This window comes from Motacilla alba, chromosome 9, assembly GCF_015832195.1.
Source record: "Motacilla alba alba isolate MOTALB_02 chromosome 9, Motacilla_alba_V1.0_pri, whole genome shotgun sequence".
Lineage (NCBI taxonomy): Eukaryota > Metazoa > Chordata > Aves > Passeriformes > Motacillidae > Motacilla > Motacilla alba.
The window spans coordinates 6,615,167-6,641,993 of record NC_052024.1 but is presented as its reverse complement, the minus strand read 5'-3'; the positions used below and the strand labels follow the sequence as shown (position 1 = coordinate 6,641,993).

General features: G+C 43.2%; 1 protein-coding gene across 13 annotated transcripts in view; it reads right to left on the bottom strand.

Moving 5' to 3' along the window:
* DGKD (diacylglycerol kinase delta) overlaps window positions 1-26,827 on the bottom strand; it is a 62,184-nt gene that overhangs the window by 7,993 nt on the left and 27,364 nt on the right. For 12 of the 13 annotated variants that reach the window (XM_038145226.1, XM_038145230.1, XM_038145228.1 and 9 more), the window contains 26 exons: window positions 23,439-23,543; window positions 22,506-22,638; window positions 21,847-21,953; window positions 21,179-21,304; window positions 20,023-20,125; window positions 19,341-19,503; window positions 17,189-17,297; window positions 16,299-16,438; window positions 15,432-15,516; window positions 14,798-14,892; window positions 14,610-14,709; window positions 14,181-14,454; window positions 12,183-12,344; window positions 11,324-11,452; window positions 10,263-10,359; window positions 9,867-9,977; window positions 9,041-9,137; window positions 8,172-8,279; window positions 7,475-7,588; window positions 6,952-7,086; window positions 4,396-4,547; window positions 3,539-3,650; window positions 3,280-3,372; window positions 2,838-2,957; window positions 2,385-2,502; window positions 1,005-1,135 (listed from right to left, as the gene is read on the bottom strand). In XM_038145226.1, the coding sequence (XP_038001154.1) occupies window positions 1,005-1,135; window positions 2,385-2,502; window positions 2,838-2,957; window positions 3,280-3,372; window positions 3,539-3,650; window positions 4,396-4,547; window positions 6,952-7,086; window positions 7,475-7,588; window positions 8,172-8,279; window positions 9,041-9,137; window positions 9,867-9,977; window positions 10,263-10,359; window positions 11,324-11,452; window positions 12,183-12,344; window positions 14,181-14,454; window positions 14,610-14,709; window positions 14,798-14,892; window positions 15,432-15,516; window positions 16,299-16,438; window positions 17,189-17,297; window positions 19,341-19,503; window positions 20,023-20,125; window positions 21,179-21,304; window positions 21,847-21,953; window positions 22,506-22,638; window positions 23,439-23,543 (3,219 nt within the window). Of the gene's footprint in view, window positions 1-1,004; window positions 1,136-2,384; window positions 2,503-2,837; window positions 2,958-3,279; window positions 3,373-3,538; window positions 3,651-4,395; window positions 4,548-6,951; window positions 7,087-7,474; window positions 7,589-8,171; window positions 8,280-9,040; window positions 9,138-9,866; window positions 9,978-10,262; window positions 10,360-11,323; window positions 11,453-12,182; window positions 12,345-14,180; window positions 14,455-14,609; window positions 14,710-14,797; window positions 14,893-15,431; window positions 15,517-16,298; window positions 16,439-17,188; window positions 17,298-19,340; window positions 19,504-20,022; window positions 20,126-21,178; window positions 21,305-21,846; window positions 21,954-22,505; window positions 22,639-23,438; window positions 23,544-26,663; window positions 26,801-26,827 lie in introns of those variants that run through there. The other variant, XM_038145237.1, reaches the window with a different exon arrangement.

Below are 26,827 nucleotides of genomic sequence, written 5' to 3'. Positions count from 1 at the left end.
AACTAGAAAAATTCCAAACCTGAGGGTTACATATAGAGCCTCAAATCACATGTCAAAAAGCTACTAAGGAATGCAGAGTGGGCACAGAGCAACGCAGAGAAACAACTGCAGACTGTTAGCCAGAAACACAAACTGTTTGGGCTGTCAAAGGCTGTGAGAACAGAAAGAGCACACAGATGTCAAGGACCCAATCTAGAAGCCAAAACATGCAGGAGGAACTAACCGGTCACATATGATAGCTGGGTACCATGCAGCAAACACGGGCTGTAGGTGGATGACATGCAGAGGGGCCAGTTACACAGGTTACAGCAAACCTCACCATGGGAAGATGGTAAAAATTATAAATAAAGGTTCAAGGGGCATTGAACAAATGCCACACACTACTTCAAAAAACCTGTGTTTTCCTGCTCTATGCAAGTCACCAGAATGATGACACAAGTCTCTTGCACATGCAAAGAACCACCACTTTCAATTTCTCTCATTAGAAACAATGTCTCCTGGTGAGGAGATGAAAAGTTGTGCAATATGGCAACTAAGCCCTCTTAAAAAAGATTCTCTCCATCCATAAGCCTCAAAGTGCACAATCACTTTTTCTTGTAACAAAGTATGATGATCCATTTGTCCAGTCACTGCATGGTAAGAATCAAATCTTCCCAATTACAGCACCTTCTGCAAAGATGGTACAGTGGCTGAGAAAAACTTCCGTTATTAAAATCAGATACTCTAAAGAACACTATTGGTAATCTGCGTGCTGGACTGTATAACATCTCCAGGAAGCTGTGGCAGAACTGGACAGCTGGTCCCTCAACCGGCTCTTCTGCCTCCCTGCTATTAAAAACCAGGTGACCCAAAACTGTGAGAAAATAAAACGAGGCTGTAGTGAACCTGTTCATCTTGCCAAGGCACCTGGAATGAACAGCGGGCAGACCACTTCCAAGCACATTCAGCACAGGAGGTCATGCAGATGCAGCTGGCTATTTCTCATGAGCCGACCGTGAAAGTACCTTGAGGTCCCTCCGTTCAAGGTGCAGGAGCTCAGAGCCCTGGACGTCATGGCGGATGAAGATATCCTTATACTCACAAAGACTGAGGTGCTCAAGCCACGCCGCAACCTCCTCCGTTCCCCAGAGGTGAACTGTTAGAGATGGAAAAGCAGGAGTGCATTGAGTACCCAGAATCCCAGGAGACAGGGAGAGATGAGGACACCACAGCACTCAGTGCCAGAGGAGAAGGGCAAGCAGGACCACAGCCTCTATACTAAGGGGAGGGCAGCACAGCCTTCAATCTCGAATGAAGGAGGTAGGGCAAAAAAAGGCAAGAGATGTTCTCTTAAGAAGAGGCCTGCTGCAGTACAGCCAGGAGGAAGTGCATATTTGTTTTGATGAGATGCCATATCTTTTGATAGGGATAACTTTTTTCGAGTTTACCCCCATGTTTAAGAAGAGTAAATTAATTGTGTAAATTCTGTGTACAAAACAACAGATTCATAAAATATATGATGGAGAATCACAGCACATATTAGTTTGCACGTTATTATGTATAACCACTTGCACTCAGTAAACAAAATGGCAACCTCTCGCCCCCTTGCCTGAGGGAGAGAGAAAGAGTTTAGACTTCCACCTTCTTGCAGTCTCTAAATAAGAGAATAATAAAATGTCCAAGTTCTGGAAGGCAGTGAATGAACACCAGCCTGTCAGACAGGAAACTGTACCCACAACTCTATAGCAGAGGACAGGACCCAGGAGCCAACAGAACAGGTCATACTTCTGAATTTTGGAAGAAAGCCTTCATAAGGAGAGCATAAACCAAAAATCAACTAGACCAATCTAGAGAGAAAGTGTCTTGAATGGCAATTTGTTGATTCGTGGCCAGTTTTTATCTACTGACCAATAGGATTAAAGGTCAGGGAACGCCTGTGGTGATGCTGATCCCCAGCCAATTAGACATGAAACTTGATTAAAGCCTGAAGGTGAATCAATGAGAAAAATATCATTCACTGTATCATAGAGAATAAGCAGTGAAAAGACTGGAGTTACGTGGACTTGGGCCCCGCAGTCATTTTTATACTTAAAATGCTGAAATCCTCAAAGTCACTTCCCTAAGCACCCTCTGAAATATCCATGAAAATCTGTACAGCGTAGGGGAGAATTCTTCAGAGGGTACCTCCTGCTCCTGCTCAGGAATGTTGACATGGTACAGGGGGACCATGACTCAGAAGGGAGCAATAAGCTGTTTGCCACATGAAAAAGATTGACTAGACCTGCAAGAAGAGGCAGATGCAGGTGAAACAGGAGAAGATGTGTGAGGAAACAGGCTGAGAACAGGTAGTGGTGTGACCACACTGATGTGACAAAAAAGACACAACGAATGAGCAGACTTGGTACCCGGCAATCCCATGCTACTGTGAGTCTCCTTATTTTTGTTGTTCTTCTCCTTTTTAAACTTGGTCACCAGGCGGAATTTGCCACTGCGGCTGCGTTTAGAATAATCCAGCATCTGGTTCTGCAAGAACAGAAGGGGAAAATCAAGCACACATAAACTGACTGGAATGGACTAAGAGCAACAAGCACTGTTAAGCTCAGCTCCACGATCTCGTAAAGAAAGGAAAAAAATTCCTAAACTCATTTTGATCAAGACAGAAAAGGAAGCAGAGAAAGTTGATCCCATGTTAGGCAAGGGATCTTGGCAGGAAATTACTTTCTTTAGCCCTAGGGAGTCAAGTTTCTTTCTTAATAATTTTTTCTTGTATCAGTAATTTGGTAACAGGAAGTCAAACACACGGAGCCAACTAGGGAAAAAGAGAACAGCTATGGAAAAATAGCCTTGGTCCTCCTCACCTCCTCATCACAGGGCTCCATAAGCTGCCACAGCCAAGGGATATCTGCCAGTTTCCTCAGCTGGAGGTCCATGTCTGCCAGGGCTGCCTGCAGCTGCTCCTTCTGTGGAGGATCTAATTGCTGGATCAGGAATAGAAGAAAGGCAGAGTTAAAAGCCTCACGGTAAAACACACAGCCAGACCCTTGCCTAGAAATTCCTAGCAAACAAAGCAGTTCCTTTGAAAGGAAGTGCAGAGCAGGTACTCTGCCCAGCCCAAGTTAACAATTCTTAACATTTCTGAGCTCCAAGCTCCACAGCACACCCATGTAGCAAAATTTTCTGTAGCAAATGATTCCTAGATCACTTACAGAGTCCAAAACCAGCAAAATGCTAGGGTAAGGCAATAGGAGGAGAGGAGAGGAAGTGAGAGGTTGCTTTTTCCTCCTGCTTTGTGCTCCTTACCAGTGCCATCTTGCCTGCCAGTAGCAGCTCTGTCTCATTGTGCAGGGCTTTGACATTATTCACCATCTCTACAACAAGGCTGCAGTTCAGACCCTGCAGGGAAGCAGTTCATGTAAAAGTTAAGCTTAGAAGTGCACAGGTCTGAGCAGTCAAAAGGAACAAATCTTAGACTAGCAAGGCCTACTTTTGGTCAGCTAGAATGGAAAACCAAGAGCTCTGGAGCAAGGACAAAAGGGGAGATGCCAAGTGAGTGCAGTACCTCTGTAGACTTGGATTTAGCGTAGACTTTGTCCATAGACTTGGAGCTGGCATTGACAGCATGGGCAAGCTCCTGTTCCATGTCCTGATAGGACTGAGCTATTTCCCGAATGCTAAAGAGAGAATTACAGATTGCATCAGCATATCAGATTGCACATGTTCAAATCAGGAGATCTCTCCTGACTGGGTATCCCATTTAAACACCCATCCAAGTGACGAGCCGAGCCGGGATCACGGCCGGAGCACAGCCTCTGGCAAAGCAGCGCAGTTCTCCTGTCACACTGAGCATGCACAGGGCAAGGAAATGCAGCTCTCTCAAGGCACAACATGTTCAATTCAGCACACAAACTGGGATCAGTTTGAAATTCAACTCAGACATTTTAATATGACCAAAGTGATGTGAAAGGCAGCTGCACTTACAGCAACCTTCTCTAATGACTCTGGGAGCTTTCACTCAGAAGCCCAACAGAATGCCTGATTAAAGGATGAGCAGGTAAGCATACATTCTGGGCATTGTGATAGGCATCAGGGTTACAACAACCCAGGCTGTCATGTGAGCTCCTTGAGAGGCTTTTGTTTCTTTTCTGAAAAAACTTTATATTCAAAGGCAGCAGGTTCTTTCAGGATTAAAGGATCCATGTTTGCTCATGAAAGTAACCTATTTTGTTCAAAATGGCCTAAGAAAGCTTATCTAGCTTCAGTCCTTGTTTAGCTGAGACTCTGAACAACGAATGATGCTATCTCAGTGACATGGACCAGCAATGTAGCTGAACAGAAACATCTCCAGAAACAGGAAGCAGGACAAGAACTTCAGGCCCTAAAGGAGGCTCTATTCACCAAAAGCAAGTTGAGTCACACCTGTGGATCAGAGCACCTGCAGCTTGACCAAACTGGATGATCTGGGTGGATTCTTCTTCAGACATGATCTCTGGTTGCAGAGAGAAAGAGGAGGGTCGTGACAACTCACACTTCTGTTTGTCCTCCCAAGACTTCAGGGTGCTCTCAAATGCCTAAAAACACAGGAAGCAAACTATAAGGTGCTTGGAAAACTTCTATAAAGTCCCAGTGACTGTGCCTATGCCTGTAAACCATGTAGATCTGGTACAGGCACTTTTCACTGCAGGGCTCAGCAGTAAAGTTGCTTATAACTTTGCTAAGTAGCTGGCTGGGATGAAGTTTTCCAGGCCATATGCTTGCCTTGGCTGAATTTCTCTCAAGCATAATTTTAGTCAAAATTACTAGGCAGTTCTGAGGGCCAGACTAAAAAAATCCAACAATTCTCTAATGGTGGCAGTCTTTTCTTTGAGCAGCTGTATCACCTTTACACCTCAGTATTACCGTGACACTTCAGAGCATGAAATTAAAAATGTTTAAGGCTCCTCCTTATCTGGAAATAATCTAGGCTTCCCTGGGAACTTGTGGGCCAAGCATCTGAACTCAGAGCTAGGACCTGACATATTTGAAACCTTACTGATATTCCTGTGGTGTGGGAAGAAGCAAAAAAAACCAGATCCTGTGTAGAAGGATTGATATTGAATATGGCGACAATTAAAATTATGGAGCCCTGTGGTAAAGCACTCCCTTCCCCTACTGCCTCTGATACTGGAAAACCAGGCTCTGTCAGCTCAGTGCAAGCTACCTGCTGATCTCACTCTTGATGATGACTCTTTAGAGGTCCAGATGAGGCCAAACAAATAAGGGAATTTGAGTTTTTCCATCTTTACTTTAGGAAACTATATATCCCAAATCACATTTGAAAAATGTTACCAAAGGTACAGGGTCACATGCATGAAGTCAGAATAGGACAGGTTTGCTATGTGAAAGAAGGGGCATGCAAGACCTTTTAAAGGTCTTTAAAAGAAAGGAAAAACAAGGATAAGTTGGGACAAAGCTGAGTGTGCAAGAGTGTGCAACTGCAAAACTGGTATCTCTTCCTCAGTGGCAATCCCATGACTGCAAGACCAAGTTAGTAGACAATTAGGAATGGGCTGGCACAATCACAACTGTGGTTTCTGATGGCCCAAGACACAGCACACTCACAAGGGACTACCCTGTCCTCTCTATCTCTTGTGCTTCATGTCACCTTTCCCACCATGCCCACACATAGGTTGCCTCTCCTTTTTTCCCTCCCTTTACCTTTACAGCAGCCATCCTGTTCTCTCTTGCTCTCTGTGCTATCTCCTTCAGTCACTCTCCCTCCAAGTGTCAGCGTGATGCTGCAGAGGCTCTCTTACCCTTCACAAGATTGTGAGCACTACTCCTGTCTCCTCTCCACAACATTCACATCAGAGCTGACAGGACACTCTTTGAACTCAAAAGAGGACAGATTCAGCTAGATACAAGGAAGTATTTTATACGATGAGGGGGATGAAACACTGGCACAGGTTACCCAGACAAGTGGTGGATGCCCCATCTCTGGCAACATTTAGACCACATGATAGATGCAACCTGATGTAGTGGAAGGTGTCCCTCCCCAAGGCAGGGGCTTGGACTAGATGACCTTTAAGTCCCTTCCAACCCAAACCAATCTGTGGTTCTATGATCAACACCCACTGCTCTCCCAGTTAAGAGGTCTCTGGTGCTCCATCCTACCATGACAGGAGCTTTGCATGCCCACCTTTGCTTTCTTTTCATACTGTCATCTTTGTAACTCCCTTGCCAGGCAATGTGCCTCAGACCTGTATCAGGCTGCTTTCCCTTTTTCCCTTTGTGGTACTCCTTGTGATTCAGCAGGTGAGTCCCTTGGCAGAGGACTTTGATTTGCCCTGCAAGCTGGGTAAAGGGGTGTTATGCTGGAAAGTATGAAGAGCTGCTCTCAACTGAACTGTTTATGCATGGACAGTCACAGAGCTGGGAGGATTCAAAGTGTGTTTGCGCCACAGCAGGATCTTTATCCTTTCCTTTGTCTGACCACTGCTCAATCATACAGCAAAAGAGCAAGGAGGCTTCCTTATCTGCTGGTACTCATCAGATATATTTGAAAATCATGAGATGAGACCGACACACACTTCTGGAACAAGGCATAAGACACTGTTTTACATGGTCAATGAAGCCAGATACTGAACAATAACGACAAACTAAAACATTGACCGTCTGAATCTAGACAATCCACAGCACTTGGCGCGGCAGGCATCCTGTGGAAAAAACAGCATGCAAGCATGTTAAGAAACACTGTCACAAGGCACCTAGAAAAGGAAGTAAAGTAAGCTTGCATAAACAACTTTATTTATGCCATTTCCCAAGTGGTGAATGCAAGTTTAATCACATTCTTTCCCAAAAGGTTTATGGTGTGTAATAAAATATGCTTCTTGCATTCACAAAGATCACGTTCATGTGTGGCCCTTTCCACACTCTCCAGAAATATGTGACATCGAAACACATGTGTACTGCACAGGCAATTCAGGATGCTCTTACCCTGTCTCTGGTGAGGGTCTGTGCCCTGTTCTTATGAACAATCCAAATGTAACCTGGAGGCTGGATCCAGGCTTCTCCATCCACTTGCACGGGAACTCCCTCTTCTCCAAGAATTGCGATCTTTACTGTCCGGCACTGCAAGGAGTGACTGGGTCAGAAAAGCTCTAAAATGCTGATTTTCCAAAAGCATAAGCCATTCTCTGTCATTCCAAAGCTCCTCCCCAGGTGCTGTAGCCTTGGTGCTACTTGAGGCACACATGTCTAGGCAGCAGGACACACCTCACCCTTGAGTAGCAGGGAACACCTGCTTTGTCTTTGGACTAATCTGTATTTGAGTTGTTGGTCTAACTCCGACTAAAATGAATGCTAGCAAACAATTCCATACTCAAATTGCCCTTGAGCATGCCCATTTCCAGCCCTGGTGGATGCTCTTTCCACGGACAGAGAGAGCAGAAAGAAGGGCTTTACAAAGTCACCAGCTGGAGAGGAGGCAGGCAGGAAGAGCTCAAAAAGTAGCTGATACCTGTGCAATCCGGTGATGCTGCAGGTTTATCACACGCGACACTGCCATCTGCATGCTACCAAACACAGCTACCACCTCCAAAATCTTGTCATCGAAGGAAGGGGCTGTAAATGTCTGCCACATACAAGGGAGAGAGAATTTGGCTGAGGCACAGCTCTCTTGGAGAGGTTTCCTTTACCCCCTATTGGTGCCGACCTGGGGGTTGGCTTTTAGTTGTGCTCTTTAATCTGTATAAAATTAACAACAAGGCTAAAAGGTGAAGATCTGGAATGAGCTAGGAGTGAGAAAATGGAGGATTCCAATGGCTAAAGTATAATTCAGACATGAAGGCTGTAGGTCACAGGGCAATAATTATTCTTTTGAGATTAGGCACTCCAAAATATTTCCAAAAAATAGAATCTAGCTGCCTTTGCTGTCAAGGGGCTTTACTTCTCTTTACTTCTCTGTGGGGACAAGGTCAACCGAAAGAACTTCCTGCAGGTCCAAATGCTCTGGTGATGTTTCTTCTGAATCCTTACAGACTGCCTGTGTATGAGAGCTGCTCAAGGCTGGATTTCAGTATCTCAACCACATCCAACAGAAGGTGCACACAGACAGGCCCCCTGCCCTCTTCTTCCAAGCAGTATTTTCAGAGGCTGTAACCTCAAAAGTAACAGTAAGTAGAAACATTTCCTGTATGGTCTTGAAGAATACTCACATCATCCTCCTTGGTTCCCCCCCAGAAGTTGGTGCCTCCTGCATAGCTGGGAATGTTGAGCACAGCAATCCCCTGGAGACTGGGCAGAGGGATTGGCCTCCCATCGCACTGCACAGAAATGAAGGCAACACTACTCTCAGCCCAGCAGGAGAGAGACCCTCCTGCCAGAGCACATGCTCTGTGAACAGAAAACAGCCAGCACCATCTTAGTAATACATTAATTCAGGTGACTTCCTGTTCGTTCTTGGCCTAGAAGAGTAGAAGGTATCCACTCAAGCCTCATGAGCCACACATCTTCTGGCAGACATGGATTTTAGAGAGATACTCTTGCTTCTTTTCCTCTAACAGGAACAGGGCACACCTGAGAGGCTTGGCAAAGCCTCTTGATTTATTTCTCAAGAAAGCAGAATAAAACTCCTGAAACATCCATGCGATGAGGGTCTTCTCCTCCAAGTTACCTGTTTATGCTGTACATGACCCATACAAAAGTATTTCTTTTCCACTTGGATACACATTATAGCACAGTTAAACTCAGAGCTTTCCACTGCACCCACCACCTAAAATGATGTGTTCATGTGAGATACCACATGGAACATAACAATCTTATCCATGCTGAACACTGCATTGGGAACAGCAAATACTTTCCAGCAGGATGATATTTCTTCCCTTTATGGGCTTAGAATACAAGTTATGCTCCAGAATCAGGAAAAGCCACTTCTAGTTACCTCAGGGTGACACGTAGCCAAGTACATTATTTCAGGCAGGCAAATATCACCAAGCCAATTCACCATGCCAAAAATCACAGTGCCTGAAGGAGATGGAATTAGGCATCCCAATCTCAGGAACAGAAGAGCATTCTAATTCCTCACCTCCAGCAAGACCTTCTGCTCCAGGTTTTTATATGTTCTGTGCAGCAGCTCCTTGGTCCCCAATACTCCATACCACATCATGTTCTTAGTACGACTTCTAAGGGAGCAAACAAAAAGAGAAAAAGTCACCACAGACATTTACCCTGTCACTAAGAAGAAATAAAAACTTCACACTGAAATGGTACCTGCTACATCCTAAACCAAAAAGGTGCTCTGCTTCCAAATCAATTGCTCCAAGTGGTCACTGTGCTAGGAAATTACTTCCCTTTAAATAAACTTCACATAGGAATCAAGCACGAGTAACAGACACTACCAGAAACATACACAGACTGCCCTGGCACAGAACGTGTCCATCTCATACACCAGGACATCAACAGTGCTCAGTGTATTAGCTCATATACAGCAAATGTAGCCAATCCCACGCTACACAAAGCATCCTGTAGTTGCGCAGGTATTCAAAAGGCCAAACCTGTGGTTTGTATTGAGTCAGGATCAATGCCAAAACAAGCCTCTGCTGCATTTAGAATTGAGATGTGCTTCTCTCATAGCTAAATGGCAAGCCCAGGAGAAAAATCTGTGAGATGACATAAATAGAACCAATGTGCTAAATCTGCACCAATGTGGCAACTTAAATACCTTATAGCATAATGAATCAGTAACAAATCAGTAACTTATCTCTTCTATCATGATTTCAAGCCTCAAAGGAGCTTTATATAGACAACACACCTATTCAGCACAGTGAACACAATCAGCTTCAAAACCACACAGAAGCATGAAGTGGTTCAGTCACTTCTGGCATCAATCCAAAGGTTTGATCCAAACCCACCTGCATTTCTCTGGGTGCTCATCACGTTTGTTGTTGAAGTCCAAAGAAATCTTTGCATCCAGTCCAATTCCAAAGTAATTATTCATGACACACTTCTCAGTGTAACATTCACTGCCAAACAGAAGAACACAACTTCCACTCATAAGTTTGGTGCGTATCTCACACAGAATCATTTAGATTGGAAAAGACCACCACGCCCAACTGTGTGAGATGTGTGTCACTGCACGTGTAACTCCATAAGCTGATCCTTAAATTCCAGAATCCAGCATATGGATCCATTTCTGTAACTCCAGGCTGCTGGAGTCCAGTACTTCGGTCCATAAATAAATCCCCCTCTCTGCTGAGATCTGTTTGCAAATGCCCACTCCCTCCCTTCCAGCTCCTGAGCATACTCACAGATTTTCAGGCTCAGAGTTAAAGGGATCAGCATGGATCAACAATCGGCTGATGACAGAGCTCCCAGGCAAAGAACCTGACATGCCAGCACGGATATCTGTAGGAAAATTGACCATGGAGAAGAGCATGACTAATGATAAGCAGAAAACAGGTAACTTCAATCTCAAGGACAAGATAACAAGAGTTGATACATTCTTCCCTGTCATTCATGAAGAAAGCAAATAGCATTAGTGCTTTCTTTCACTCCAGAGGTTAGTTCTTTTGACAAGGAGAAGGGTTTCTGGGGCTGCCTGGAGAGTTTCTGACTGACAGTGCACTGCCTAAGGCTAGCAGCACAGTTGTACAGAAACATGGAAAAGAGAAATGAGTTCTCTCTGCAGCAGCTTTTTTGTTCCAGGGTGAGACAAGCAATACCCCTGATACAGTGAATAAAGGAGCAGGACTGAAGCTGTGATACAAGTTGTTCAAGAATTACTGTCTCTTGCTTCTTAAATTATTAACTGCTGACCCACAAATAGTAGATTTGTCAGAGTGGAAGGAAATTACTTGCTTCCAGAAAGAGCAATTTGAACAAGTAATTTGGGCAAAGAGATAGAAAGATACTGCTACAGTGATGGAGAGAAGCTGCTGCACATCATGTGGAAGGTGCGAATTCTGCTGGGTCTGTGCATTTCCAGTCACTTCAGCCTTCACATGAAGGAACTGCTGCTCCCAACCTACAGCTGCCAATCTTCAGAAACCTTTCTCAACAGCACCATTTTCCCCTTCTCATGCTTACTTTGAGATACGTATCTCCTTGCAATTGGCATCTAAATTCTGCCACCTCATGGCATTAATAAAAATCTGTGTCTAAGTCTTAGCTACAAACTGGAAACTACTACAGCTCATTCTAAGCCTCCACTTGCAGTTATCCACAAAAGGATTTCTCTCATGGTTGACCTTGAATGAAAGGGCATCTGGCAGGACAATTTCATGTTTTCAGATGGGGACTGCAGCATGTGCTGCAGTCACCCATGCTCCACTTGGCTGCCTCAGTGGGAAGTGGTGGGTGTTACACTTACTTGGGTAGAGGATTTTTGTGTTCAGCATTGGCAAGTTGTCCCGGCTTCCTGTCTGGGGAGGAAGAGATGCAGAGCTGCCCAGTGACAAACCTCCTTTGTTTATTAGTCTTTCACAAGGAGACTTGGAGGCTGTAAAACACAACACAAACTTGGCTATTGACAAACATAGTGCTGTGATTCAGACCAACACAGGCCAAACAGCAACACTGGGTTAGGAATCACTCAACAGCAAAACACTTGAGCCCCCAGAAAACAAAGAATTGACAGAACCAGTCATTAAGAGATAGAGATGTCACATACGTGCTGCTGGAAAACCCCACAGATTAGAAGTATCAAAATGCCACAAGAAAAATATTAGAAACGGAGATGAAAAAAAGCTGGGGCCAGCAGCACAACAAATAGGATATTTGGCTCCAAATCAATACTCAGGGAAGTTCCAAATTTATCAGCAGTGATCAAGGATCTCTAACAAATTACTCACATAACACAGTTATTAAAGCAAAGTGGCTGCTGTTCTCTGTCATCTGCAAAGGATGACATGAAAAGTGCTCAAGACTATCCTTGTCCAAGCACTGAAAGCCAAGAGAACCCAGATTACTGGCTAAGGTGCAAGAAAATTTCTCAATCCTAGGCTTCATATGCTAAGATCATGGACCAGCCATAAGAGATGCAGCAAAAAATGGGGTATAATGCATAGGCTAGAACAAAAAAATGTGCAAGGCCTGAAGAGCAATCATGCAAAAATTTGAGAAGAATAGAACACAGAAGGTAATACACGTAACACCTCCTTCCCTTTTTATAACTAACAGAATTGTAACACACAGGCAAGACCTGCATGGCGGCAGCCCCAGAGCAATACCTTTCCTCTGGCTCCTGCCCTTGGACATTCCATAGCTGCTGCTGTGTGATGACTGCACGGAAATCTTATCCTCATTCCTCAGCTCCTTGCCTTCCTCAGAGGCTGAGAGACTAAGGAGGAAGCCCTCTTGCTCCTGGGTCTGGGCGTTCTGCTCATCTACAGCTGTATGAAGAGATAAAGTAGGTGAGTGCCTCACAGCTCTTCTGGCAAGGAATACCTCCCACTCATGTAAATAGCAACAGGATGGGACTCTAAATGTCCTGATTCCTTAAAGGAAAGAACAGGAATAACACAATGCTCTCCTTTATCATTTGTCTCAGCTCTGCTCTGGAGAGCTTTTGGAACCAGGTTGGCTTAGCCTCTGTTTACTTTGCTGAGCACTTTAGCGGTGAAGCTCTAAATAGAAGTGTCTGTTTCTAATGCCACAGGTACTCAGGCATCCTGAGATGTAAACTGTGCTAGAGGTGATTGGCTTCCATTTATTTGCACTTAGATGTTGCCAGGAATTCTAACCAGACAGACATGAAATGATTAAAGAATTTCCTGTTTGTTTAATCTGTAGTGGTGCAATAACATAAGGCACTTGAAAAGGGGACATAGATACATATAATCAAATAGGAAGAAAACAGCAGTCAGTAAAAACCAATACAATCAGACGAAAGAAGCAGACTGCACACTCTGGAAGGAGAAAAACAGTTTGGAAAAGCTGAACAAATACATCTGAAATGTAAGTGGAGTTCGCTCGAGAGCTCGTAAGATTTAAATGCTAGCATGCTGCCTAAAGAAATCAAAACTTCCTTTGCAAGCAGTGAACAGGTCTTTTCCTCCTCAGCAGTCCCTGCCAGGGCTCAGCTCTGAATGCTCTCAGCTGCTCTACCAGCTCACTGCCTGCACATCTTACCCCCTTCTTTCAGTTTCTTCCTCTCCCTTGGGCTGACCCTGTAGTTTATCAGAACTGCCCATGAAGCAATCCAACCCACTCATGCAGCAGAAACAGTAACACTTCTGGATGAATTAAGCAAATTCCCCGGGCTCCAACAGAACTTCACAAACATCAAACTGGCCTAAGGTAAGCAGCAGCAAACTGAGGGACCAGTGAGGTCAAGGCCTCCTATTGCACCAGAAGCAGGTTGTTTGCTGGACTTTCACTATTCACTTCCAGCAAATGTTGTATACCATGCTGCAGTGCTGGAAATCCAAGCAACATTGCAATGATTTGTAACTTACTACACAGTTGTTCAGAGTGCACACCTGGGTGTGCATGGATGTTACATCTGCAACTTCAATGCTTTTATCTCCAGTAACAATCTGTTAAGTACTTTGGTCTCAGTTAACCCCTGACTTTATGACTAACACTTGGAGACTGATACCTTTCAAAGGAAAAGAAACTTGGAGCATTGGGGGTGTGTGCCTGGAGACAGACAAGGGTCAAGACATGGAGAAGAGGGTCACCTGCCTAAGAAGTTAACATCAGAACAGAACTGACTTGCACCAAAGTGCAGTATTATAAGTTTTTCCCAGGGACAAAGCTCATTTAAGAAGTTCCTGCCCTCTCCTGCAGATGTACTACAGCAATGTTTTGCTGGGCTCTACTATGAAGAGATTAAAACAATGTTAAAATACTTAAAATCCCTTCTTCCCGAGTATTTTCAGATCTGTTTTACAGCAAGGCCACACAAAGAGCTGCACTGACACAATTGCATTATGGGTGGGGACAGGCCGGAAATGCAAATTAGCAGTGTGGGAGGGTAGGAACTTCCTAAATCAGCCTGCTGGAAGAGAACACACCTTGAACTTCAGACTCATTTACCAAGCAATGTCTCTAGAAGGTGGACTTGGCAGAGATGACACTGAAACTAAATAGCTACAGTTACTGAACAGCTTCTCTAGCTCAGGAAAGCTACTTTCAATAAAGAAGCCTGCTGCCCCCCAGAATAAAGGAAATTTATACTTCTCAATAGGCTGTAGGAAGTGACAAGCAAGACTCTGACGGGTTACCTTTCTCTGCATGCTCTATTATCTGGCGAATGGCTTTTTTCAAGCTGTTGGCTCTCAGCATGAGCTGCTCTCGGGGACGGAATATCTGGGGCCGCGCAGTGCAGGCCGAGCCCACCGAGAGCTCACTTGAAGAGTCACCAGCACTGCCCGACCCATCCCCATCCTCCGTCTCCTCTGCAATGGTGGGAGGAGGGTTGGGCAGAGAGGAAGATGCTTGAGATTCATCATTCAGTGTCTTCAGCAACGAGTCCAGCTTCTCTTTCAGGACAGAGCACTACATGAAGAAAAACGACATTTGAGTAGAACTAACAGTTGCCTGGGTAGCTCATTCTTTTAGTGCTAACTGAAGTGCTGCTATCCCAGTACCCTGGAAACAGAGCAGTTTGACACTTCAGAAGTAGAAAAATCAAACATTTTTTCAAATTTTACCTTCCTGGCCATGACCTCTGACTCCTCTGAGCTTTCTGTTGCCTTCTCATAGGCTTTCCCTACTCGAGCCACAAAATCCTTCACTGTCTCACAAAGCACTCTAGACAAAGGAGGAAAACAAAATCACGCGAGGGTTGTTGCAGGATTTTCACAGTACAATTTAGTGTAGTTGTCCTCTAAGTACTCACTTGGCTGAGGAGATCACCACTGAGTGTTGGTCAGAAGTCAAAATTTTGGACAAATGAGCAGCCACAGAATCTTCATAGCAGAGAATCTTCTGTACCTGTCGACCATCAGAAAGAAACACTGGGATGCTGCTTCCCACCATTACAATATATGCTGTGAAATCCTGGCTAAGAGTACTTATAACTCTACAGATTCTTTTTGCCCGGAAAAAGTTCCACAGTACAGTGCTCTGTTACTCACTGAAGACCTGAATCTGATGAAGAAACTAATTCTGAACCTACAAATCATCAGCAGTTCTCAGAGTCTCTGATCAACTGCAAATCTAAAAGCACTGGGGGTCTTCATGACTGCTATGCAGTTTGCCACTATTTCAACAACTTGACATCATGAAGCAAATAAAAGCTAGCTTTCCATTCCATTCCAAAGTATCTTCTCCTCATCCCTCATTATGGTTGTTGACTCTGGTAACCCAACCTCCATCCTTCTCCATAATACTTCACTGACTTAAAGCCCTGGATCTTTGCAGCTCTGGCTACACCCATGTTTCAGCTCTGCTCCACTGGAGCTCAGCCACTGCCTCCTATCTCGTGTGCTCCAAGGCTGGTGCTCCAGTCCCCTGCCCCTCCTGAGAGGTACCTCTGAATTCTCACTGCAATCTTCAGTGACTGTGGAAGTGGAGGCCTGGCGAGGGAGTTTGGTTTCATACACCATGATGCTCCACCTGTTGAAAATCATACTTGTCACTACAATGCAGAGGGTTTCCTCTGTTATCCAAACGTAACAGGCCAGAACCTCAAAGCAGAACAAACTGCACTTTGGGTTTGGGGAGCCATCACTGATATAAAGAAGCCACAGAGTAGCAGTGCAAATATAGAAGGGCTGAACTGGGGAAGAAGGAAGGATGACACTATGAACAAGTATTCTACAACACAGGGAACATCTCTGCTTCTTCCCTCTCCACAAAAATTCCATCGCCATTACTTGATTCAACACAAGAGACGCCAAGATGCAACTCTAAAGATATGAGGCAGTCTTATGTATCATGTACAAAGATATATACAGGAGGTATCAATACCAAGAGTTGACATCTACTTCTGTATTTGGCTTTCATTTCTAAGCCAAGCTTAAGATAAATTGGCTTAGATCTACAAAGAAGAAATTGCTTAAAAAAAAAGTCATGACTTTAAGGCTGTCTTAGGTTACAGCCTAAGTTTGTTGTCAAACTAGTACAAAGGCTGACAAATTCAATTGATGAGGACTCTGGGACAGAAGAGAGGACACTGGAACCCATATAATTTCACCTGTTACTGTTCTGCAGCAGAGCATGGAAAGCCAGACCAGCTTCTCTTGCTGGAGGGTGACAGTAGATTATCAATGACAAAATGCTATCTGGCATTAGTAAGAGGTCTAGAAGCTTGGCAGAGCCAGGACTGCCCTGTTCTCCTGGAAGGATATCTTCACACAACTCTTGAAGAGCAGATGATGTTAGTGATGGTTACTCACCTGTCCAGCATTTTGGTACTGGCCCTCTCCAGCTTCTCCAGGATTTGTGGGAGCTGGGTATCATCATCACAAGCAGAACCCCAGCCTAAAACACGGGCAAGGTCATTCCCTGTTCCCAAGGGCAGCACTCCCAGCTGGCACTGCATTAGAGAAAAGGAAAACAAGTGATATTCAAATGAGGAAACACAAGTCAGGAACAGCCATGAGTAACATGACTGATTCCTTGACACACCAGTCATTGGGAAACAGCTAATCCCAGGGTGGGAGAAAGTAACTGATGGGGAAAACAGCCAGAAGAGCATACAATTAAGGAAACATTTCCTCTACTTTTTGTTGTGAATTGAGAGAGGAGCATTTTACAGCTACCATCTCAAGGAGCACCTTGCTATAGTAAACCTCCTAGAGGTTTATATTTAGCCATCAGGTGGTGCCATTGTGTTTCTGTAAAATCAGCACAGACAGTTCACAAGCAAAACACAGTATGATATCTCTACCCCAGTGAAGTTTCTGATGATCCCTAAGACTCAGCTTCTACACCATGAGAATTAAAAGGAACAGAGCATAACCCATGTGGAACTCCCAAGTTTCCTAACCACAGCCCTTTCTAAGCATGTCTCTGCTGGCAATAGAGCAGGAGTAATCAGAGCAACTCCAAAAGCTGGATCTTGTAGAGGAACACTGGAGACAGGAATAAAGAATTAATCCATTACTTGCACAAAAGTAATGGGATTCATTTCTTGCACAAAACTAGTGCAAGAGCACTGCTATGGCAAGCTTTCGGCAGCTTCAATCCTGGGGCAAATGACATCTGCATGACCAAGGGAAGTCCTCTTCAGCCCATGCTGCTGTTACTTCATCCCTTCATCCAACCAAGCTCTTGGGGCAGGTACCTGCTTGTGAAGGTTGAGGCTATCAATTTCAGAGAGAACCCAGCCAACACTTCCGTCCCCACCACAAACTAGAATCCGGAAAGTGTCAAATTTCTGGAATAAGCGTAAACTACAGAGAAGAGAAAGAAAAAAGCGAGAGGGAAAAACAATCAGCTGTTACAGAAAGAAATGATCATTCCAATCTAGGTAACAAACATGGCGCTGTTGCTTAAAGTAGGCACTGATTTTGCAATGAATACAGGTCACTGCCAGATTACAGATGAATTTAAACAGTTATAATTAAGGGATTATAAATACAGCTAAGCAACTTACCATAGCCATTCACTACAGAAATATCTCCCACGACATACTTATCTACTAAAGCAGGGCACTTTTGTCTCTACAGATGAGGAGACAAGCATGTGATAGCTGATTATCCATTGAATTAACTCCCTCTTTGAAGCCTTGCTGCATACAGCCTAATGCTAGTTACTTGTCACAGTTCTAAGTGCTCTGATGTCACTGCCTTCACACTCACAGCCACACCAATTAAAGTAAAGCTTCAAGAGGGGGATCTTCATGCAGTCAATCAGCCATGAGACAACTGCAAGAGGATGTAAAACATCACAACCTTTAGTCCTTCTAGGAAAGCAACATAAATCACTGCTCTGGTGCCGTGTCTGTCCCACAGGCAGGCAAACAGCTCACCAGTGTGAACTTCTCCATTCACCCTTTCCAGAATAATAAAAACAACCTCTTCTGTTTGAAACTGTGCTTCCTACTGAACATTTTTGAGATCTGCTCCTGCTTTTATTTTGACTTTGTATTACCATTATTATCTAAACAGGATTTGTTGTAGTACACAAAAATCCTTATTTTATCAAGCGTTCCTGACACACAAAAGATGACTACCAGAAACGACCATATCTTATGCTACAAGTCTGACTAGCATCAGCTGAAAATATTCAAATTATCAAGAAGCAGGCTCTACTCTGTACCATCACTTCCTTTTTAAGCAAATATATAAGAGCAGCAGTTTTAGAAGTGTGCACCACAGCTCGAGAAGGTAACTGATTCCCCCCTTTCCATTCCTGCTTAAAACCAAAATTCATCGTTACAGTCAGTCTGGCTGGGGAGGGGAAAAAGAAAAGTACTCAATTTAACAAGTATTTTCTAAATTATTTTTCGGCCAAACACATCCCCTCGACAGAACACTGCAGTTTTAAATGCCAGTGTTTTGCAATAGGCTGTGGCAAAAAACCACAACAGCTCTCAGGAGAGCAGAACTCAATGACCACTAATCCAGGAACAGATACTCCCAGATTCAGCCCCCTGCACCAACAGATCTAGTGAAAGACTTGGAGTCACTGTGAGGAAAAGGTGATGGAAATTCACCTTGTTGGCTCTTATATTAAGGAGCACCAATTAATGACAAAAGTTACTTAAATCTGATGCAACAGAAAAACATTTGGAAGTGGGCAAATTTAAGACCAAACTTTTCTTTTAAGTGAGAGTTGCAGAAATACACAAAACAAGTTTATTTCATGGCACTCACTTTTTTTTTATATCCACAGATATTCTAGAATAATTTGGCAAAAAGTCTGAAACATAACTTACATCCTAGGGCAGAACCAACTTAACCATACACACTCGTAAGAGTCTTTCCACAATATCACCACGAAGTCTTTGAGGGATGGAAGTTTCACAGACTACTCATGTAAGTTATTTCTCAATAAATCTCATCTTGACAATATTAATTTGCTATCTATGACATCTGTCTGTTCACTTGAGTTAACTGAAATTAACTCTTCTTAGCAGTATATCAGGATGCCTGTTAAAAGACTGTTTGTTGACAAGTTTTCTTATGGATTCAAGCTTTCCATGCTTGGTCTTCTTCTTTCAGGGGAGTGTTTCTGGAATTCCCCCAAAATGCTTCAAGCTGTCCTGCTATTACTGATGAATGGATATAATAACCTTTTTGACAACATTTTTGATTTTAGCTAATCAGTAACACTTAACACAGAGAGGGGAAAACCCCTCCAAATCTCACATGGTTAGTTTTCTCTGAAGAATAGGTTTCCTCCTATATTTGAGGATGAGCTTAACCAAGTAAATTCCTAGCTCTTTCTGGGTATTTACAAGGAATTTTTGTTTCCAAAAAATATCTGCCTACCCAAGGTGAGGTCCTCCATTCATGAGGTCAAAGACCTGGGCTGGATTCAGCAGTTGTTTGAATCTTCGTAGAAATTTTACACCTTGGTTGTCTCCACTTTTTGAGTTGACAAAGACCAACAAAGGGCTTGTGCAGGAAGGGGGACAAGTGGCTTTCCAGAAACCTGTTGGGGCAAAGGGAAGAGAGAGGGAGAAAAAGCCAGGAGATGTGAAGCTGCCCAGGGGATGGATGGAGAGAAAAACCAACAGCCCACACCCCAGCCCAGCTATGAAGCAGCTAATATTTTCCTTGTGCTTATGGCACTCACTGGATGAATGTGCACAGCTCTGAATCCAGCATGAACCACACCTCATGCTGCCAAATGTCATGTCACACTTATCTCCTAGCAGTATGCCAAAATTTTCAGCTTCCCCAACCTTCCCAAACTGCTTCTGCAATATAGTTACTGTCAATAAATTTAATCAGTTGCTGCTCAGAAAACACTGATACTAGAGGGAGATAAACTGAATGCAAAAGCAAAGCAAACAGTTCACTGCCATACTCAGCAATGGCTTCCAGTGGTGAGTTTCAGCAACAGCAAAAGCAGAATTTTCAGCTGACAGAATCTGGCATTAATAGTGCCAGCTGAAGTGACTGTGACTGAGAGACAGAGAAAGAAGTGCTACTTACTAGGAATACTTACCATCTGAATCAATGCTGTTAAGAGCAGTGGGAGGAATGACAGACACTTTGCAGAGCCCAAGAGGGCACTTGTTTGGCAACAGCTCTTTACATGCTGTGTGTACCTGGAAAAACCACCAAAAAAGAATAAATCAGACTCTTTGGACATTGTGGTATAATTCCTAAAGCCACCCAAAAGAAGTTTTAGGAGGAAGAATGCGGAGAGGGTGAAATCACAAAAAAATGCCAATTGATAAATTTATGGAAAAATTATTTTAAGAATGATCTAATCAGAGCCTTCTATGAATTCTCTTCTTTCCATTAGTATGCACTTCCCTGCCATTTGCATTCATGAGACCAGCACTTTGAGTGCTGAGAGAACCAGATACCAGATTCTGTGGCTTTGGGAGCCTTCAGGCATTCTGCTTTCAAAATCCCAGCCTCAGCTGGGAGAGAGATCTGAAGTAGCAACAAAAGAAAAAAGGGGAACTCAAGAGAATAAGAAAGCAAAAAACAAACCAGGAAGACATGAGGGATATAAGAGGTAAAAGAGGAAGAGATTAACGAAGCCAGTCAAAAAAAGGAAATACAAAGTAGAGCAGGGCTTTCCTAGTACACAAAGACTGCAAGATAGAGGGTTTGCTTGGCATTTGAGCCCCCCATCCTAAAAACATTTCGTAATACTTCCACCACTAGTATTATAGACAACTGAAAACACAGCAAGATCTGCATCACTTCAGTGGTTAGGCAAGAGCAATCTATTGCAATGGAAGGGAAATTGCTGTTATTAAAATAGCTGAGTATTCTTTATAGTTTGTTGCACCTTTTCAACCTGTAGAAATAACAAATAATGGCTCCTTAAAATCCAATGTAGTCCATGACAGAAGTTTTGATTCATGTCTACTGTACTTAGATTCTTCTATGAAAGCTCACTCTCAAAATAAAATGAGCTTGGCTAGAAGCAGGATACTTTTTTCAGGTCTTGCTTTTATGTATCACAGCAACACTTCTGAGCACAAATTAAATTCCTATTTCCTGCAGAACAATAAAGTCCTTCAAGGCAAACACTGACAGTGTGGTTAGAGATTTTATTCTAAGCAAGTGTCATTAAAAGAAAATACCATAGAGCTGACCAAAAGCTGTCCTTTTACTGAAATAATCACACTTTTTCAACTCACCATGGCTTTGCACCACAGGCAGCGCCAGTCTTGCAAACGCAGGACACTGCCACAGGTTTTATCACACACAGTGCATTTGGCACTCACAGGCAGGTTTCCTTCCAGCCACTGATGTGGCATTGAGATCTGCAAAAGGTACAGAGGGACAGCAGCTTAAAGGTACAGGAGGCATCATGATCTGAGATACACAGAGAAGCAAGTCTTTATACGCACTGCTGAATGACAGCAAAAGCAATTCCTAGAAAACACCTGAGAACCAATTCTGGCATTTTACATCATGCTCAAGCACAAAGAGTCCAGGTGACTCACCCCAGGCTACCCAGGAAACACTGACTTGCATAAGACATCCCAATACGCTAGAGGTACTGTTCCAAACACTCGTTTACTTTTCTTTTGCCAAAACTTAGATCAAGTTCCCTATGCCTCCAATTATTTAATCTCAACTCCCCCAGTCCATAGCAGTTTTTTCCTACTAAGGATTCCCTTGCTATCCTGGTTGGACTTTTCACACAAAATCTCAGGCTCTGACAGTAGAAATCTTTTCCATGTAAAAGCAGAATCTGCTATTTATGAAGTGAAAAAAAAGCTACAGAACAGCTACAAGCTACAGCTACAAGGCAGTGCTTCCATATCAAGGTAAGGCTGGAAAAGTTCAGACTAACACCTACCCCATCTTCATCCTCAATGATATCCTTCCCAATAGAGGCCAGAGTTGTCCACTTGCAATTGTTGGTTGCTCGCACAGCACAGCGCTTGTGGGCTTTAAACTTGCACACTAGGGAGGAAGAGATGAATGTAATCAATCCTGCCTCAGGAAGTCTAATGTGGCAGTGTGTATTTGGCTCCAGAAGAAAGCACGGGCACGCTCTATCCTTTTTAGCACTACCAAAATGATCAGCTGTAAGTGTTCTGATCTAGCTATTAATTCTTGCCTTGTCATTTTTGCCAGTTGCTTGTACAAAGCTTAGTGACCACCTTGTTAAACTTAACATGATTTACATATCCGCACACTCCTCCGTTGTTTTACACAGTGTGTCACCGCATTCATGTTAGAAACATGAGCTGTGCCAGGCATTTCTGCTAAGCCAAAGCTGGGAAAAAGTAACCTCCTGGCACTCAAACATCAAACAAGGATGTTCTTACAAACACAATTATTCCCATGAACTGGAGTCTTCCTATGAATATTCTGCCAGATACACACTTCTGAGGTATCTGCTCATTACAGACACATGACTTTAATAAGGGATGGCAGTATTTGGGTATATGGGCAAAACCAAAAATAAAATGAGGCTGTTCCTCCCCAGGCAGAGGACGAGGGCACACTTACCTTCACAGGACAGCCCATGTGACGTGACCCCAGACAAGGCCTCCCGACACACGTTGCAGTACGTTGGCCGGGCATGGGAGCAGGCGTACCAGTTATGCATCCCTGAGAAATGGTCCATGCTGTACTGGGTAGACTGACCACAGAAATGTATTACAGCAAAGTCTAAAGCAGAGCAACAATACTTTTTTTTCTCAAAAGACTTGCATGAAGCAGTCAGAAAAAGCAGAAACAGAGCACTTTTTCACTAGGAAAGAGTGGGCTACATGCAGTTTATATGCATTAACTGAAACTCCAGAAGGTCTCTAAGGCAAAAGAGACTACATGAAGAAACCACACTCTCATTACAGCTCCTGTACCACCTCTCATCCTTGCCTTGCTGCAAGTGTGTCTAGGGAAATGAACTGGAGAATTTATCTGCTGGAGAATTCATCCCTATTTTTTTGTCAGATTCAATTTTCAGAATGATCAATTCCCTAGCCTGGCTCATTGCGTAGCAGAGAAATGCTTGTGCCAGCATAAGGGAGGCAAGCATCAGAGTGGGGAAAACACAAGACAGCTTTTTGTGGTGGCACTGCTGGTCTCGTGCAGTCCCAGGAAGCAGGTAGATGCATTGAAGCTGGCAGAATATCAAGCAGGCAAGATGTGAATTGGGACAGGGAGGATAATTGAAAAAAGAAAAGACAGTGGAAGGAGAACTTGGCTTCACAACCTATCTATGCTCTGAAAATTCTCTCCGAATTCCCAAGGGAGCCAAACATTCTTTGGAGAACCACTTCAATGTATCTGGGATAAATTTTACAGAAAGTCCTAACATTACTACCTATGATAGTGAATAAAATGACTTATATTAAGTTCACAAGAAGCTGACTCTCAAAACAAGCTGTGATCTAGCAGAGGAAGCGCAGAACACAAAGGAACACATTTCCCTATTACCTCAAAATGTTCACGGTTTTGGACAGTCTTCAGTGCTGCAATCCAATCTTCCATCTCTTTTCTGTTATCAGCACAAAGGATGAGCTTCCGACATGGAGTGATAATCTGAAGAGAGAGAAAATGAGGAGTGGACATGTCAGTGAGAGACAGCAAGAGAATACCTTACCACTAGTGCAGTCTGTTGAAGCTATTGTCAGAGTTGCACACTGAGAGTTATTTGCACCTCTGAACTGTGTTTCACCACAGCACACCTTAATTTCTTCCTAAATGTACAGAACCACCAAGATTTTAGCTGTCATTCCCAATACTGAACTGAGTAAAGAAATCTCTCATACCTAAATAACATCACAATACAAATCAAGCACGGAGCAGCAGGAGTAATTATGTGCAGACCTTGCACAGGTCTTTTTAAAGGACTTACTGTACTTTCAAAATTGGTAAGAACATTTAAGACATTTTGCTAATAGCATAGTATACCAGTTTCTAGCAATTAATGAATCAGATAACATACTCTACAATATCATTCTAAAAATTCGTTTCGTCGTGACAATTTGTTTAGTCTCTCTCATGGGGAGGGGAGAAATAAAACAAAATAAGCAATTTGAACCCTCATATGTTTCCTGAGGGCTTGTTCTACATACCTAAAAGATATTCTAACAAATGTTCCTTTATCAGGCTGAAGCTGTGGTGAGTTTACCTCCCTCCAACAATCCTGTCCTCAGTGTGTTTGTACCCTGGGCTAATTCCCATGCATTAGTTGCCCTGTGTTAAATAAACAGTATTTTAACAAGCCAGCAGAAGACACGCAGGGTGGCCAAAGTTCCCCTTTGCCCAGGAAGGCACTAGGCCTTTGTGTCCTCTACCACCAAATCCCTCTCCTTCAGTCAGCTGGTGGCAGCAGAGAGAAATAGAAGCTCTGCTTTTCAGAGGACCATGTCTGCTGTTCTCAGGGCTGCCCATTCAGCTGGAGTCCAGACTTAAATATATACCAACCCTCATTCTTCCTAAGGCTAAAGTCTTTCTTCCCCACATTGCAGTTATCTCACTGTCTCTTTTTGCACACCTCTGTATTGATTTCCATCAAGCTGACTTAAATTAAAACAATACTGAAGTGTTTGCAAGACCTGGATTTAAGAAAAGCTGCATTAAGGTTGAGCACTGTTAACAAAAATCAAAGGGCTCCCTTTTACATCAACTACAAAAATTTCCAGAAGCCCACACTCTCCTGCACCCCTCTACATATGGTACATGAAAAAATTTGTCTACATCATCTGCTTTTCAAACAAATTGTACCTAACATCTGAAAGAATGGATTAAAATAAACTAGGATTGTGTCAATCTCCTGAGGCCCAACCATTCAGCCAAAGTTTTGTTAATGAACACTAAAACACCCACACACATCACCCCAATGCCTGATATCCCAGTTTTCCAGTCTGTTTCTTACTTCTCTCATCATCATTCATAAAACAGATTAAAAATAAAAGCCTCTGAAATTGAACACCAAACTTTTAGTTGATGTTGAACTGCCTCAGAGTATCCGCCAAGAAATGAGAATGTAATGCCAACAATAAAGATACACCTGGAAAGTTCTGCTTTATTTTAAGGTCTTCAATTTTCAAACTGAATTTCTTTTCATTCACAGACTGCACATTCCCCTGCAATAACACCACCTTACCCAGAGGCATGACCAATACCTAGAAACCAGTGCTAGAGACACATTAAGTAGACAATTAAAAGAAACTAAATTCCTTTGTAAAGAAAGGACTGGCCATTCATATTAGAAACACAGTTTTAGCATTTGAAGCACTCTATCTTGAACGAAATGACCAGATCTGTATCAACTGTAAGCACACAGAAGTAAATATTTACACTATTTTAAAACTAAAACTTTGAAGAACTCCTTCTTTCTTCCCTCACTTTCCTTCAAACATTTCCAGCTTTGAAAAACATATTTCCAAAGAAGGTAATCACAAGAATGTTTCTTCTTCCTTGGGAAAGCAGGAAAGTCTTTAGTTAAATGTATTTCCATAAAAAACTCTGCTATGTAAGAATGGCTGCCCTAGAGAAACTTTTTCCAGAGCATGAAACACTGATGCATAAATCAGTGTGAAGTTAGAGAAGAACAAGGGGCATGTCTGAGTCCTGCTAAGAGGAAGCGGTTTTTTTCCCTGGAAGCAAAACCAAGGTTAACTAATTTGTTCAGACAGCACTGGGCTTCACCTTCTTCCTGGTAATAAGGCCAAGAACATCTATAATTGCCTACGTACAACAGTAGCACCTATAAAGTCCAAACATCCTAGGATGAAGCAGCCAAGGATCTTTCATGCCTGTAAAACCAGCCAAATTCTCTAAGGAACCACCAGTTCATTTGAGTCACGGGCATGTTCTGGAGCACTGGGGAAGAACAGCTTCAGAACACTCCTCCTCAGCGCTGTCCCTTTTCCTATTTTTCTGCCTTTTTGTGGGGACAGAAGGAAAATGCAAACTATAGCATAGTTTTTAATCACCCTGGAAGACTAGAAATTTAAAACACTGACATAAAATACAGAAATACAGACATTCCTTTGAAAAGAATTAATTTCTGAGGCTACTGACTTCTTGGATAATTGGATAGAACATCCAATATAGAAAGCAACTAATTCCTTCTTAAGTCACCTACTGCATCATCTTAAAAATACCCACATTCAGTGTTAGACAACCGTCTGTTCAAAGAACAAAGTCGAAGTTTATAAGATAAGAGGATAAATAAAGAGATCAAAGATTTGCATACATGAATCATCCAGATAAAGAGTCACAGAATTAAAATAAAGAGTCTATTGTGTATCTACAAACTGCAAATAAAAATGTAACTGTGCAGGATAAACATATGAAGAGCATTCCCCATTAGTCAGTTCAGAAGCAACATTTGCACTGGGATTTATTGGTATCACCAGAGATGGGAAATAAAAGAATAAACCTCTTTTATTTAAAGCAACCCTTTAAAAAAGCTGGCTCCTAAGGAGAACAAACTGGGACAACTCAGACTTCACTATGAAGGACAGACAAGATTTTAATGTAACTAGTCAATAAAGAAACCATCCAAATTTGTTTTCCTGATCAATATGCAGTGGTATTAGAGTTAAACATCTTAACGAGGAATCAGGAATCCAGAAACGTGTTAACAGCCCCGTTCCTTTGCAGAGCAGTTCACACACCCCACACCCACCCCCAGCCCAGCCCGGGTACCTGGCGAGCACCAGCCCCTCGTGCCTGCCCTGGAGCGCAGCAGCTGCCGGCTGCTGGGCAGCACGTGTGCGACTGCACTGGGCTGAGAAACAGAAGCTCTCACTCACACTCCTGCTGCCACTGTTCCCTCCCTCTCCTTGAACCAGCTATTTCCGCTCCAGACA